The following is a 17164-nucleotide window of genomic DNA, read 5'->3' as shown; positions in this document are numbered from 1 at the left end:
CCACACCATTTATCTTCAGTACTTCAACTTGGTCGGGATTCCTTTTAACCCGAAGTACACCCCATGGCACCTCCCTTTTTCTGTCAGCAGACTCATAGGCTTGGGCCTTTCTGTCTTGACTCTTTAACTTACTCTGTTGGGAGATTTGCTGGACCATCTGTGCGGTCTTTCTCCTCTTACGATCACAGGCACACTTCCGTCTCATTCGCGGCTGTCTCTTCACAGTGGCTGCCCTCATGGCAAGGAATCCACTTTGTGTCCCCTGGGCACTGTAGTTTGATTGGATTCTTACTGTGCTAGTGCATCACAATTTGGCCTTTGCATTCCGTGCCTTGTGGAAAGTAGACTGTAGTTCTGCAACGGTATCACGGTCATGCTTCCTGGAGTGCCTCCCTTGTTTTATCTCTACCGCCACCTTTTCCTTGGACTGCTTCAGTAACCCAAACGTCTGTCTTGGGGTTGCAAGCTTTTCCTCCAGCTTCATCTGAGAAACCTCCACCCGGTCAGCCGTAGAGTCCAACGTAGCGTCCCGCTCAGTCTTCAGAGCCTCAAGCTCCTTGACCAGGTCACACTTTTGTTTCTCTGCCATCTTGCGGCCAGCACACTCAGACTCCAGGTCCTTCCTCAGGTCTTGAAGCAGTCCTTCTGCCTTTCTTCTTTCACTCAGTGCGGCTGCTAGTTCATCTTCGTTAGAATTGAGTCGCGATTCTACGTCTCCTAGCAGACTCAGAGCACGGCTTAAATCTGTCTCTCTTTCTTTATTCTGGACCTGCAGCTGCTGGTGCTCCTCCCGGACCCTGTCTAGCTCCAGCTGTAGCCGGGCCCCCTCATTGGTCGTGTAGTCCAGCCGCTTGTGGATATCAGCCATCTCGGTTTCATGGTGCAACATCAGGCAAGCCACCTGTCGGACGGTCACCTTCTCCCGCTCGGCGAGCTGTATCTTGCGCTCAGCAACCTGCGTTTGCAGCTCTTCAATCTGATGCTGCCAGTCCCCTCTCAGGGCCTTCACCTCTTCCGGGTGCTTACTCTGGGTTTGCATCAACGCCTCCTCCATCTTTTTGAGCTCTGCAGTTCTTGTCGCCAGTATCGCTGTTGCTTCTGTCTTCCAGGCTTCTTTCTCCTTGGCATACTGACTCATGGAGATGGAGTTGCCTCTCTGCTTCTCCAGCTCTTGCTCCAGTCTTTGGACCTTCTCATGTTCCCTCTCACACAGAGTCACCTGGCTTCTAAGCTCTGCCTCCAGCGATGCTCTTGTGGCGCTCAACGTGATCTTCAGCTGCTCCAGGGCGAGGCATTCTTTTTCCAGCATTTTTTCTGCATTCTGCAGAGCAGCCTGTACTTCATTTTTTTCTTGCGCCAATTGCGTCTTCACTTTCTGCGCTTGGTGAAGCTTCTCAGTCCCATCACTGACCTGACCAGTCAGGTTTAAAACCTCTTCCTTCAGGTTTATATTCTCCATTTTCACAGTCTCTATATCCCGTAGGACCGTTTCATTGGCTTTCTTCAAAGTACCCAGCTCTGCCCCTAGCGATGCTCTTGTGGCGTACAGCGTGGCCTTCAGTTCCTCATGCTGTTCTGTGGGGACATACTGGGTACTCAGCCGTTCCTGTAGCACTCGCTGCTTCTCCTTGGTTGCTTGCAGACTTGCATGTAGCTCTTGCAGCTGGCTCTGCCATAAGTGCGTTGCCTGTGTGTGCTGCTGCAGGGAGACACGTTGCATCCTCTCTGCATTCTGCAGTGCTTCCTGCACCTCTAGCTTTTCCTGGATCAATTGCTTCTCCACTTTTCCTGCTTGGTGGAGCTTCTTATCACCTTTACTGATTTGATCAGTCAAGTCTGAATTTTTCTGCGTCAGACTTACATTCTCCTTCCTTACAGTCTCTAAATCCCTCAGGGCATTCTCATGGGTTTCCTTCAACATACCCAGCTCTGTGTTTAGACTGTGGCCCTCCTGGCGTGAGAGCTCCAGCTCTGTTTTGAGCGTGCTAGCTTCTTGGTGAGAAACTTCTAAGTCTTTGATGAAGTTTTGCACATCTCTCTGGGACATCTGATAGCACAGTCTCCAGTCAGGACTTGTTCTCTCTGATTCCATGTTAGCAATTGTGGTGTTGGCTTTATTCAAGCTTGTCGTCAGCTCCTCCAACTCACTTCGCAAGAGTTGCTCTGTTTTCTTTAAAGCCGCATATTCTTGTATAGCTGGGAGTATACACCTCTGTACCTCGGCATTAGCTTCTCGCTCCCTATTCAATTGTTTCTGCAAGACATCATAATCACGCTGGGCAGTTTGGAGTGCAAAAATTAAGGCCTCTTTTCCCTGGATCAAGGATTCAGCTTCCCTTTGCTCCTCCTTTTCCTTTGCCACCGTTCCTGTGACAATTCTGCCGGTCACTCCGGTCTGCAGCACATCTCAGCGCCTTTCTGACGCATGTCCTGACAGCGCAGGTTCAAGTGGCTTGGTCACTTCCCCTGTGATTTGAGGAACAGTTTTCTTTTTCTTCTTTCTTTTTGCTTTATTAGCTCCTGAGATATCAGTGGTACTGGGCACACGCTCACTGGTATCAGCTTCCACATCTTGCTTGTACTCATAGGGCGTTGCTTGCTTTTGCAGCTGTTTGTCTTTGAAAATTTTGGGGCTCACATCTTCCATGTGACCTACTTTATGACAGGCTCAGCATACTAAATTCATCTGTGGGTACGGCTCTCCTCCAGGGGCCACATACGAGTCGTCATCATCATCATCATCGTATGGCCTGAAGGGACACTGTTTTGTATGGTTATGTACATTGCAAAACTGACACATGACGGCGGCCATTTTAAAACCCCGGATTTTTTTTGTTTTTGTTTTCTTCACACCCGACGAGGCAGACTTTGCACAACACACTTAACTTGTATGGGCTTTACAATCTTTGAACCTTCTGGGTTCTTCTTAGGGCAACATCTTTGCCAAAATTAATTTTCACTTTCTTTTTTACCAGACAGGGCAAACTTTGCTCACAGCACTTGCTAGCTGCAAATTCACTCACTTCAGCAAAAGGCATTAGCTTTACACAGCAATCCTTTCATTCCCGACGGGGCAAAATTTACACTCAGCGCTTGCTAGCTGTAACTTCCATGCTTCAGCAAAAAATCATTTTTTTTTTCCGCTTGAGTTCAGTGTCTCAACACATCTTCATCTACTGACCCCCAGAGGCGTAGCATCCCACTTCTGACACCACCTGTGGCAGGACGGCCTCGCGGCGGGGTCAGTAAGACGCTAGACACGGTGGGAAACGTTCAACTATAGTGGTTTATTAGCCACAGCCAAAATAAATACGGGTGCACTGTCCCTTTAAGAAACTACTTTCTTGCAAATTGAAGCCTAGTCCCGTTAGGGACACTAACTCACTTCTTGAGCCCTTACTAACAGGACAGCCAGCTAATCTGGTCATGCCCAAAACATGCTACACAAACGATAACCAATAAGCATAATAAGTGTAACGGGTATTCCCTATGAATACCGCCGCTACTACCTGCTGTGCAACCTGTGTGGCTCTCAGGAGCCTAAGCCTCCGCTTGGGGAACCTGGGGTACATACATATCATACATCTCTAGGTGCAACGCCTCCACCTGGGAGGGATCCCAATGGAGTGGGAGGAGGCCCTCACAGGAAACAACCACACAACACGAACGAATATAAAACAGGACTGGCTTTACTGCATGGAAACACATATATCACTCAATAACATCATAACATCATCATGCGCCACGGCGGGCGCTAACCACACTGGGTGTCACGGCGGACACTAACCACACTAGGCGTCACGGCGGACGCTACCACCTCTAGGCGTCACGGCGGACGCTATCATCTCTAGGCGTCACGGCGGACGCTACCACCTCTTGGCGTCACGGCGGACGCTATCACCTCTAGGCGTCACGGCGGACGCTACCACCCACAATGTGACCCCACCCTGTGTCCAGTAACCCCCACCCAAATGTCTCGTACTCCCAGAGTCAAATACCACTGTGCATATGTGTGTGTGACTGCGCAGCCACTATGTTTGGTGATAGGCCTGGTTGATGCACGTGAGTTGCAGGTTACCTGCCCGGGCTCCAGCCACGGGTACCGCGATATCAATCCGCACGATCCGACATTGTCCTCCACACCGCGTGGGTTGAAAGTCCAGCGCGAACAATGTCTCTCCTGGTGTTAGGGTCTTTGGTGGTGTTCTGAGCCCAGAACCCACCTCGCAGGGCCGCACGGCTTCCGCTCTGTGTCCCTGACTACTTGACCAAATAATGGGGCAATGTCCCTATCTAGGGCCTGTCCCTAAGCTCCACAAGCTATTAGGTGGCTCAGGACCTAACTGGGACCTTGGGGGCTGCTGGCCTATGCAGAGGGTCACTGACCCCTGCATCCACCTCTTACCCCTAGCTGGTCCGGATCCTGAGTGCCTGCGTAGCTGCAAAACCCCGCGAAATGTATCTAACTGGGAGCAGGGGAATCCGGCCTTCTGATTGGCTCCCTGGCGTCAGGTGTCTCTGCCCCTAAGCACCCTGGGGGCTGGCAGTTTATTCTCGCACATGCGCGAGCTGTCTGAGCCTCCCGCGCTGTGCACTGCCATTGCGCATGCGCAACAGCCCTGTGTATGCGGCGCCCTGCTGTCCCGAGCCGCCGGGCCGGTGGCAACGCGATCGCGGCCTTAGCGACGGCCCGATCGCGTCCCCGGCAACCGGCCTGCTCGCCGCTCGCGTCCCTAGCTACCAGGGATCACTATGCTTCCGCTCCAGCCCGATCCACACGCGCGCTCGCAACTGGGAAGGAGGGGGTGAGTGCGCGAGGGGGGGAACCTGGCTACACGCGAGGGGGACCTGGCTACATCCTCCCCCTGGTGAAAACTCCAACGTCCTCGCTTGGACCACATAACTTCCCACCAATGTACAAAAATTATATAATAAAAATGCAGTAAAACATATAACTTAGCACAGGTAACTCTAAACGAGATTGCATAATTCGTTGAGCATCACAATCACAGACTGTATCTTACTACGAGAACACTGCTGAGCCTCATAATGGGGTGCCCCCATTTGATCGTAAGTAACCCTAGTTGGCGGGTACCTAACTCGTTGACTCCGTCGGAGTTGTTCTTCGGCAACTCCCTCGGGGGAGTAATAAGCATAGTCCTGAGGCCTAGCCTCTTCCCTTGAGGGGAGAAATGTCTCTGAGGGTACAAAACACGAGCTCTGTGGATCCAAAGGCTGGCCTGTTGGTGCCACCTTAGTAGGCATTGGCCTACGGGGCCCTTTACCCGTAGCTCCTTCGGGAGATGCCCCTTCTGCGGGATGGCCCCTTTGAGAGGGTCCCTCCATAGGGTCTTCCGGAGTTTCAGAGTGAGTCTCGTTAGTTACAGTCTCTTGACCCACTTCTGATAGATCGAACTCACCGTTGAGCGGTGTGGCCTGTAGTTCCTCTTCTTCTTCTCCCACTTGGGGGATGGGGAGAAGGTGATTACGATGCCAAACCTTTACCCGGCCATCGGTGTCTCTGATGCGATAAACCGGGAAGCCAGGCATCTGTGACTCCACCTCATATACGCCATCTCTCCACCGGTCCGCCAGTTTATGTTTTCCGGGGATTCCCAAATTACGAAGTAACACTGCATCCCCAGGACGTAACTCTCGATACTTGACTTTATTGTCATAACGTCTCTTGTTACCAGCATTCAGTTTGGCTGTAGACTTCTCAGCCTGTTGGTAAGCTTGTTGCAGACTGTCTTTTAGCCTTTGCACGTACTTAAAATGAGTGGTATTGAATATCCCGTCCGTGGATACTCGGAGACGCACATCTACTGGAAGTCTGGCCTCCCGCCCAAACATGAGGAAGTACGGGGAGAACCCCGTGGACTCATGGCGAGTACAGTTATACGCGTGTACCAAAGTTTCTACATGACGACTCCATTCTGTTTTCTGCATTCCCTTCAGGGTTCCAAGCATGTCCAACAGGGTCCTGTTGAATCGTTCAGGTAAAGCATCTCCTTCAGGGTGGTATGGCGTCGTCCGGGATTTGGCGATGTTCAGCATTTTAAGTAATTCTCGGATCAGAGTACTCTCAAAATCTCGCCCTTGGTCGGAGTGAAGTCGGTTTGGAAGACCGTAGTGAACGAAGAACTTTTCCCATAGAACTTTCGCGACCGTGATAGCCTTTTGGTCTTTTGTGGGGAAGGCCTGTGCATAGCGGGTGTAATGGTCCGTGATGACCAGCACATTACCGATTCCTCGACTATCAGGTTCGATACACAGGAAGTCCATACACACCAAGTCCATTGGACCAGAACTCTTTAGATGGGCCATGGGAGCTGCTCGGGTAGGCAACGTCTTGCGTTGAACGCACCGGGAACAACGGCGGCAGTGTTGTTCCACCGCTTCCCGCATCTTGGGCCAGAAAAACCGGTCTCGGACTAGCCCAAAAGTCTTCTCTACCCCGAGATGCCCGTGGTCATCGTGTAGAGACTTCAACACCATATATCTCAAGTTTTGGGGTAGAACTAGTTGTCGCCTATCAGGGTGGTTATGATATTGGACTACCCTATAGAGCAAACAATTATCTATCTCGAACTTGTCCACCTCACGCATGAGTAACGCTACCAGATCTCGGGGAGCACTCTTCAATAGAGCAGGGTTCTTCCGCTGAACGGCTTGTCGGATTATGCTGATCACTGGATCTCTTAATTGATAGTCTACTAAGTCTTTCCATCTTATGACTTTGTCCTGGGTTATGTTCATCCCTGCGGGGTCGCAGTAGGCAGCAGGGATCGCTTGCGACTGGCACCCTAACGAATCGGCTACTCTTAGTTCAGAGAATGCGACCTGATCATTGATGACGGCCGCTATACTACACATTGCTCGCATCCCAGGTCCAGGGATCCCTTCCCATTCATCATCATCAGGAGTGGCACTCAATCCTGGTCGTCGTGATAGAGCATCGGCCCCAATGTTCAGAGGCCCTGGCTTGTACTTCAGGGAGAATCGGTAGTTACATAGTGTTGCCAGCCAGCGATGTCCGGCTGCATCCAATTTGGCGGAAGTATTGATATACGTGAGGGGATTGTTATCGGTCCTTACCTCAAACGTAACACCATAGAGGTAATCGTGAAGTTTCTCCGTGATCGCCCATTTGAGAGCCAGGAACTCTAGCTTGTGCACCGGATACTTCTGCTCACTGGGTGTCAGACTGCGGCTGATGTAGGCTACAGGCCGAAGACCCTCGGGGTGTTTCTGATGAAGGACAGCGCCCAGTCCATTGAGACTGGCATCCACATGCAGGACATATGGTTGTTCTGGGTCAGCATATGCAAGCACTGGTGCTTCAGTCAGGCTTTTCTTCAAATTCAGGAAGGCCCGTTCACACTCAGGCGTCCACTTATCACCAAACGGTTGACGGGCCGACGTGGCCTTTCTCCCAGTATCTTCGGGGTATATCTTCAGCAAATTGTTCAGGGGTTTAGCTCGACTAGAGTACCCTTCCACGAACCGACGGTAATACCCACAGAACCCGAGGAAGGATCGCAGTTCCGCGACATTATCGGGACGCGGCCAGTTCACCACCGCTTCTACTTTGGCTGGATCAGTAGCAATCCCCTGGGCAGACACGATGTGTCCCACGTAGGTCACTGAGGTGTGGCAAAACCTACACTTGTCGAGTGATAGCTTCAATCCTTCTTGGCCAAGACGATCTATCACCTTCAGTAGCCTCTCCTCGTGTTCTTCTAAGGTCTTCCCAAAGACAATGATATCGTCCAGGTAAACCAGGCACTCTCGAGGATTCATGTCCCCTATTGTTTTTTCCATCAACCGCTGGAAAGTAGCAGGGGCTCCGCATATACCTTGGGGCATACGCGTGAACTGGTAGAAGCCCAGGGGACAGACGAAGGCAGTCTTTTCCTGATCCTCTTCACTCATGGGTACCTGGTAGTACCCAGATCGCAAATCGAGCACACTAAACCATTGGCTCCCGTTCAGAGCGTTCAGGATCTCTTCAATACGAGGGAGATTGTATTGGTCAGGTACCGTACGATTATTTAGGGTTCGATAATCGACGCACAATCTTACAGATCCATTCTTCTTCCTTACTACCACTATGGGTGATGCATAAGGACTCCGCGACTCCGTCAGTATTCCAGCGGTCTTCATCTCCTCCAGGACATCCCTTACATCGTCCACATCCCTGGGGGCGATACGACGAGAGTGTTCACGGAACGGAGTGGCGTCATTCAGCCTAATAGTGTGTTGGGCGCTGCGACTGCGGCCCACATCCATCTCGCTGGTAGAAAATACTGTTTTTCTTTCCTTCAGCTTGGCTGTCAGTCGATCCTTCCACTCGGTCGGCAGGGTCGAATCCCCAAAGTTGAAGTCCAGGTCGACTAACCGCTCACCTACTGCAGCGGCGTTCACCTGGGGCGCGGTTTCCACCGGGCTGACGGGATATATACTGCCCAGACTTTCTCCTACATCGATGTCCATTGGAAATGGGGAGATGTTTTGGATATACACATGGGTTCGGAGAGGAACTCGGGTCGTCCACTCTTTTACTTCAGGTATTACCCGATACCCTCTCTGGATCTCTTCCTCAGGATCACTCTCCAGAGAGAACAGATGATCGGTCTCCTCCCGATCCGGATAACAGCACCAGACGGCCATGCGTTTCACTCCCCCTGGTGAAATGGTCGTCAGTCCGCGTTGACGATTGTAGAGGTCCCCGTGACGCTCTAGGGCATATACTCGGTTGCACTCCTCTCTCAGTACAGGATCTAGGCGGGTATCGGCCATTGGCAATTCATTAGTCTCCTTCAAGTAGGCTCTGATGACAGCTCGTACTATATCCGTATTTGTCCCCAGGATGACCGGATACTGACACTGTCCTTGAGATTTTGGGCACACCATTGCCTCCACACTCATGGGATGTTTCTTGCCGGTATTCAATTGAAGTATCTCCAGTTGAACGCTCACAATCCCATCGATGGGGTAATCTTCGTTGCTCAACCCCCTCACTTTCATATGTTCCGCCGACCGCAGGGGACAATGCTTCAGGTGCTGGTCGTAGAAGTGCCGGTATATTATGGTCACTTGAGACCCAGTGTCCAATAGAGCAGCAGCATAGACTCCCTCTACTACCACACGTACGATGGCCGAAGGGCCCACCTGACAGTAGCCATCTCCCCCTGGAGTTCCTTCGCCTGGGCTCAGGTCAGGAGGGGCTTCGGGAGGCGTGGGGGTAGCCTCGGTGGTTTTGGCTTCTGAGGTCTGCCTCTGACAGATCATAGTCCTGGCCGAGCTTCCTTTACGGAGCGTTTCCTTTTCTTGGGTGTCTCCATTAGGGAACTCTCTAGAGAAATGGCCTTTCTGTCCACAGGTATAGCAGACGACGTCTTTGAGGTCCAGTCGTCTTGGGTAGGTGGGGGAGGATCTCCCCGAAGCCCGCCCTTTCGTTGAGGGCGACTTGGGTGGCGCATCTTCCTCTTTGACAGGTGTCTTGGGCCGACGAGCGGACGCTCCCTGGGTGGCACTGGCCGGAGGATCTTTGGATTTGGTGCCTGCATGCAGCTTGGTATAGGCCTCATGCCCTTTTACGATTCCCAGAATGTCCATGAAGGTAGGGGGGGTCCCTCCTTTAGGGAGCACCTGATCATAATCACAATGTGATGCGTGGGGATGGCCCCTCGGAGGAACTGCTTGCGCCGATATTCGTCCATCTCTGAAGATAGGATGAGGCCGCAAGTCCGCAATTTCCACAGGACCAGCTGAATGCATTGTAGGAAGTCGGACAGGTCTTCCTTCTCCTTCTGTCTGAGAGCGTAATACTTGAACCACAGCTCGCTCTCCTCTTCCTCCTTGCCATAGATCTGGACTAACAAGTCTACCATCTGGTGAGCAGAGAGATCAGAGTCTTGGTCACGCTGTGCACTGACCATGGTGGCCGCTGGGGGTCGTAGACTTTCCAGGATTCTCTGCCGTCTGACCGTTTCAGAGCAAGGCCATTCGTCGATCACCTTGAGGGTGTGCTCCTTCCAAGAATCGATACTCTCTTCGCCTGTGGGGACAGGGACCGTCCCTGAGAACGCCTTCAATTTCCTATAATTTTGGGCTTGAGCGGACGTAGTTATCGCTTCCACTAGCTGCGGGAATGTCACTCCTAACAGGGAGCCGTCATTGTTGGAGCCACTGGCTATCGCTGCTCGCTGCCTGTTAGGGGTTGGGGTAGAACTGTTCACGTACCGGTTAGTAACCGGTGATGTGGCCGGACTGCCGGCCCAACTGGTGGCCCCTTGCCTAGCATCTGAAGAGAAGGTCACCCTGGGTAGGGATATATCTGATCGGATGGGTGTACTGGCGGCCATATCTCTGTCGTCCCAACCCTCATGTCTGGGGAGGGAAGTGACGTGACTGGAAACAGTTCCCGGGTAAATTAGAGGGCATCCGTGCGGCAAAGTCTCTGGTAGATACACTACTCGTGGGCCTCTATCAGGAAGTATAGCTTGTTCAGTGGCTAGCAATAGGGTATTCTCTTGCCGGTCAATGTCATAGTGCTTGCTGATGAGGCGGGCGTCCGCCAGACCAGGTAATGTCCTTACTGCGCTGCAGACAGTAAACATGGAGACATCAGCAGGCACTCCGTCTACGGCGACCACGTGTCGCAGAAGCTCTCCTAGCTTTTCGGCCCAGTCGGCCACTTGTTTGGGCGTGAGCGCAGACATGCTGACTGACAGGGTAACGGTACTACAAAGTGGGGCACCCCAGGACTATCTCAGCAGCGCCTCCAAATGTAACGGGTATTCCCTATGAATACCGCCGCTACTACCTGCTGTGCAACCTGTGTGGCTCTCAGGAGCCTAAGCCTCCGCTTGGGGAACCTGGGGTACATACATATCATACATCTCTAGGTGCAACGCCTCCACCTGGGAGGGATCCCAATGGAGTGGGAGGAGGCCCTCACAGGAAACAACCACACAACACGAACGAATATAAAACAGGACTGGCTTTACTGCATGGAAACACATATATCACTCAATAACATCATAACATCATCATGCGCCACGGCGGGCGCTAACCACACTGGGTGTCACGGCGGACACTAACCACACTAGGCGTCACGGCGGACGCTACCACCTCTAGGCGTCACGGCGGACGCTATCACCTCTAGGCGTCACGGCGGACGCTACCACCTCTTGGCGTCACAGCGGACGCTATCACCTCTAGGCGTCACGGCGGACGCTACCACCCACAATGTGACCCCACCCTGTGTCCAGTAACCCCCACCCAAATGTCTCGTACTCCCAGAGTCAAATACCACTGTGCATATGTGTGTGTGACTGCGCAGCCACTATGTTTGGTGATAGGCCTGGTTGGTGCACGTGAGTTGCAGGTTACCTGCCCGGGCTCCAGCCACGGGTACCGCGATATCAATCCGCACGATCCGACGTTGTCCTCCACACCGCGTGGGTTGAAAGTCCAGCGCGAACAATGTCTCTCCTGGTGTTAGGGTCTTTGGTGGTGTTCTGAGCCCAGAACCCACCTCGCAGGGCCGCACGGCTTCCGCTCTGTGTCCCTGACTACTTGACCAAATAATGGGGCAATGTCCCTATCTAGGGCCTGTCCCTAAGCTCCACAAGCTATTAGGTGGCTCAGGACCTAACTGGGACCTTGGGGGCTGCTGGCCTATGCAGAGGGTCACTGACCCCTGCATCCACCTCTTACCCCTAGCTGGTCCGGATCCTGAGTGCCTGCGTAGCTGCAAAACCCCGCGAAATGTATCTAACTGGGAGCAGGGGAATCCGGCCTTCTGATTGGCTCCCTGGCGTCAGGTGTCTCTGCCCCTAAGCACCCTGGGGGCTGGCAGTCTATTCTTGCGCATGCGCGAGCTGTCTGAGCCTCCTGCGCTGTGCACTGCCATTGCGCATGCGCAACAGCCCTGTGTATGCGGCGCCCTGCTGTCCCGAGCCGCCGGGCCGGTGGCAACGCGATCGCGGCCTTAGCGACGGCCCGATCGCATCCCCGGCAATCGGCCTGCTCGCCGCTCGCGTCCCTAGCTACCAGGGATCACTATGCTTCCGCTCCAGCCCGATCCACACGCGCGCTCGCAACTGGGAAGGAGGGGGTGAGTGCGCGAGGGGGGGAACCTGGCTACACGCGAGGGGGACCTGGCTACATAAGAATAAAGTCTTATCTGTTTCAGCTCCAAACAGCAAACAGGAACACGGTTCCGGGGAGCAGGCTGTGTCCAGCCTCGCAGCAATGTTTATCTTTATCCTGGGTTGGGGTCCCAGCAGGTCCCAGCAGCAAAGCTCCTCGCAGGACTGGGGACCAGAGCAGCAGCAGCTGCTACGGCTTCCAAGCCGGGAGAATTCTCTCCACCTTCCTGTGGAAAAACAAGCTCACCTTGTGTGAGCTACTTCCTGCTTTTTAAAGCACTTGTTTCACTGATAGTTCAGCCCCTGTTTAATTAGGCTGCAGGTGTGCTTCTTTCTGTCTGAGGAGATTAACACTCTGTGAACAGGCTGCAGCGTCTCTCCATTAACTATTCCAGCCTACTGAGTTAGTGACTCTGTCACAATATATATATTGTGCTAATAAATACGTTTTAATTTTACAATTTTTCAATAAAGACACAGACAAAAATGACAATAATCATTTTCTTTCTACTTTTATTAACAGGACGATCCTAGGGTAAGTACTTGGGCCTGTTATTTATTTTACATTTTAATTCACATTTCTGAAAGTGAATATTCATCCTGTTTTAATGCCTGAATTTGCTTTTATTGACAGTGTCCACTTGAGCGAGTGCAGCTTGGTTCTAGTTGCGAGTGCCCTGAGGGCCAGCCTGGCTCACCAGGAGTTCCGGGACCAGAAGTAGGCAATGTCTTCTTTCTATGACTCCTATCATGCAGCTGTTTTAACGTAACACCCATTGGATCCCTTTAGTACAGATAACCAGACTCTCTGTTAGTCAGTGCTCCGTCACTGCACCAAACTTGTTAAAAAATTGCTATAATGTAGTTTGATGTGTGCTGAATATGGTATTGTGTCAGTATTCACTAAGCTGCCAATATCGCATTATAAATGGAGTGTATGGGAATGTTGTATGCAAAAATATATGCAACAGACTTAAATGTAACACATTCGGTGTCCATAAGAACATTTTGATATAGAATTGCTCACTAGTCCTGGTGTTTTGGCTCTACATTTTTTGGGGGGGTTTACATTTTGCCGAACGTGGTTTTGATTTGGGATCATGGCAAAATGGGAATTTAATTTATTTTATTTTTGTAATATTATTATATTCTAGAGCTATTTTTGTTGCTTAGTATTTACATGCTTGTCATGAACAATTTATGTAGCAGAAATAATGATAATTAAAATAATGTTGGTGGTTATTAGCAAAAATAGTGATAAAAACAAATAAACCATGCTAATTTTTTATGCCATTATTGCAGTAACCAGGGCTGACTGAGGAACCAGTTAATCTCAACATTGATCAGATTTAATATGCCTGAAAAACATTACTTTACATCAGCAGCTGCACAGTACATGATAGTTCCGTACTGTTTGTGGACTCCCCTTCCACATACTGTCTCATGTTTTATTACCTTGTTCTCCCAGGGTCACAGAGGACGTGTAGGAGAGCGTGGTGCCCCAGGAATAGATGGTAAACTTGTGAGTAGTTTCCCATATACACTATATCAGTTTATGTAAGTCCAGCTATGCATGAGTACATGATCCCCAAATTATCAATTATATCCCCTTAATTAATGATTTCCCAAAGGTATTTTTTTAACGTACAGGTCCCACAACAAAATGGTGATGGCAGAGGATTTACTTGTTGTACTTCCATAATAGTTTTTGTAATTCATTTGTATTTATTCATTATTTGCAAGAAATGGAATTAAAAAAGTTGCATTGTCATGTAAATAAGATGATGTAGGAAGATGTAAATTTATTGTTAAAAAAAAGTTGGTTGAATTTTAGGGAGGAATTCTGAAGGGGATCCATGGCTCATGTGTTTTGAAGATGACTTATTGGATAACTACTCCTTTGATTATCAGCGACCTATATAGTGGTGTCACCCCTCCTTCATTCTGAAAATGCTTCTCCTTTACAACATCCCCATGAGGTTCCTCTTAAATATATAGAGAAAGATAGTTGATAAGTTACAAGCTGTCAAGCTTCACAAGGTTCTTCATCAGGTTCAATGGACCTATTGGTCAAATAAAAGATATCATACTACAGTACCTTCTCTTCCGCCCTCTTAAAGAAAGACGAAAAATAGAATTATTTTTCAAATAGAACATAGACTGAAATGCAGGAAATTAAGACATTCTTTAGAAAATCTATTAATGGAATTCTAACTTTGTTCCCGTTTTTGTACCCTTATTTAATGATTTTTTTTTTTTGCCATCAATAACACTGGTGGTACTTTGGCACACAATGCAAAACCTGATTAACACGTTAATAAATTAACTATTTTGATCTAAATCACCATGTAAATAAATTATAATGCACATGTTTTGCAGGGTTTAACTGGGCCTCATGGTCCGCCTGGCATACCTGGTACTCCAGGGGGGAAGGTTGGTATTTTTTTCCTATGTCAACATGAGGGTCACATGAGACACGTCTGACTCCGGCGGTGTGAGGGAATGAGGATCTTTATTACAGTGTAGTTGGTAATAGAAGACAGAAGAAAGTGTACAAGTTGATAAAAGGAACACCCTTAAAGCTGCAGACCAAGCAATATCCTACATGTTTTTTTTTTTAAATAAATCAGTTCTGTACTATGAGAAAATACTTGTAGCATTTTTTTTTGTTTTTAAAAAACTCTCAATTACATTTTTAATGTATTATAATGTAACAAGCATTTTTGTTTCTATAGCAACCATTTACAAAGTCACATCCACTTCCTCTTCTGAAACAGGCTCTGGCACACCCCTTTTTGAGCCCTGCCCTCTCTCTAGCAGTGCACCAATTGTATATAGTGACTGCCTGTCATATGATCTTCCCCACAGAACTTTGCATCTTTGGTCCTCTTCTGCTGCACTGACGGCCATTTAGTGAACCCCCGAGCTGAATCTTCGCCGATCGATCACAGGAGAACGGATCGATTGGCAACTTAGCTAATTACTTATCATTGTGTGGATTGTATTAATGCACATATTTAAAGGGAATTTTTTTATTTTATTTTAAACGACAGCTTGGACTGCTGCTTTAAACCCAGTGATATTTTAAAATACTTGCACTAGTATAATTCTGTCATCAATATATGTATATTTATATCAATTATATTTTAGTGCAGTTGCTTATTTCCATTACAGTAAGTTTCACATTTTAAAATCATGGTTCAGGGCCATTATAACAAAGTATGCGGCTGTCAGATATTATGGGATCTCAGTGCAACTTTACTGTACATGTTGTTGGGCATGAGAGCGAAGCCAGTCAAGGAATTGAAGAAGGGGCAGCCAAGACTTATCAGAAAGGGAGAGACGATTCTTCCTGCAATATTGTGGACATGAGGTTGAGCACTCTGCATCATCAATAATGTGGGACCATTGGAATTGTTTTTTTTTTTTTTTACATGTAAGGCAGTTTAGAAAAAGAGGGGAAATCCAGAAGCCTAATCATATGGTTTTTAATGGGAAAATCAGTGAGGCCATCTCATGCTTTGTGCCCTTTGCACTTATTCGATGGCCTTTTAGCACCTCTGGATTTTCTGTGCATTTGATGTTAAAATGCATTGATATCCAATGAAACATTACTTAGTAGTGACTGAAAATGCGCCCAGAACCCAGCACATATATACAGGCATACCCCACATTAACGTACGCAATGGGACCGGAGCATGTATGTAAAGCGAAAATGTACTTAAAGTGAAGCACTACCTTTTCCCCACTTATCGATGCATGTACTGTACTGCAATCGTCATATACGTGCATAACTGATGTAAATAACGCATGTGTAACAGGCTCTATAGTCTCCCCGCTTGCGCACAGCTTCGGTACAGGTAGGGAGCCGGTATTGCTGTTCAGGACGTGCTGACAGGCGCATGCGTGAGCTGCCGTTTGCCTATTGGGCGATATGTCCTTACTCGCGAGTGTACTTAAAGTGAGTGTCCTTAAAGCGGGGTATGCCTGTAGCGACGATGGCATAAATTATGTTATGTTTCTTTCTATGATTTAGGGTTCACATGGATTAAAAGGAGATGCCGGCCCCCCTGGGGTACAAGTAAGATAACAGTCTCTGTTTCTACGATTCACGCTGCTAGCTGCATCATACAGTTTCATAATATTGCAAACTACAAACTCAACCAGAGAATTGATTCACAATAATGGCTATTTTTGAAAGGCCTCAGATATTATTTTTAGAGATGTACGAACGTATTAAAAATGCAGCTGCTAAATTGTTAACGTTTTTTCCCTAAATTCGATTCCTGGCGAAAGGGCTAAAACATTCTCAGAAATGCCACATCTCCACCATGGACTCGCTTTTTCACCAACAAATTGCAGCTTAGTCGCAGTATTGCGGTTTTGTTTATTTACTCTATGTGATATGTTAAATTGGTATGCAAATGAACAAATATAGGTAAATTAAGAATTCACAAGCTCTTCATTAAGATGTGAAATAGCAATTGACAGCTAAAATGTTCTTGTCTGCTTGACTGCTAATAAAATTAGAAAGCTCTCTCTCAAAAAAATAAAAAAAGCAGTCCGGATTGCACAGTAGTAATTAATGGATTTGAATGAATCCGCTTGGATTTTTAAGTATGCAATCCACATGCGGATTTTAGTGTGCAGGATGGATTTTCACAAAATGATCTGCAGAATTCTGGGAAACGGATTTTTACCGTTTTGCCGATGCCCAATGAATATGTCCATGAATATGTCATTTTGCAAGTTTGCCTCATCTGCATACAAAATGTGCATAGCACACATAATTACACAGTGAGAAACAAATGGAGTTAATGCACACATTTTGGACATGTAATAACTTCTCAATGAATACAGCGAGATGCATGTGTATGAAGAAACGGCATGCAAAATGCTATTATCACAGTTTAATGAATAGGCCCCAGAGAGTCAGTTTCATCCTTGAAGTAAAATAAAAAGTTTGCACTGGAGGTACTGTATGTGTCAGTGGAAATACGGTT

At 48.7% G+C, this 17164-nt stretch overlaps 1 protein-coding gene across 1 annotated transcript in view; it reads left to right on the top strand.

Annotated features, from left to right (window-relative positions):
* The window catches only part of LOC142487059 (uncharacterized), a 137205-nt gene that overhangs the window by 63242 nt on the left and 56799 nt on the right, over nucleotides 1-17164 (top strand). The window contains exons 8-11 of the mRNA XM_075585745.1: nucleotides 12685-12696; nucleotides 12796-12879; nucleotides 13630-13683; nucleotides 14541-14594. Of these exons, the coding sequence (XP_075441860.1) occupies nucleotides 12685-12696; nucleotides 12796-12879; nucleotides 13630-13683; nucleotides 14541-14594 (204 nt within the window). The remainder of the gene's footprint in view (nucleotides 1-12684; nucleotides 12697-12795; nucleotides 12880-13629; nucleotides 13684-14540; nucleotides 14595-17164) is intronic.

This window comes from Ascaphus truei, chromosome 2 (genome assembly GCF_040206685.1).
Source record: "Ascaphus truei isolate aAscTru1 chromosome 2, aAscTru1.hap1, whole genome shotgun sequence".
In the NCBI taxonomy this organism is placed as follows: domain Eukaryota; kingdom Metazoa; phylum Chordata; class Amphibia; order Anura; family Ascaphidae; genus Ascaphus; species Ascaphus truei.
The sequence above is the reverse complement of the archived record's forward strand: the minus strand, read 5'-3'. Positions and strand labels throughout refer to the sequence as shown.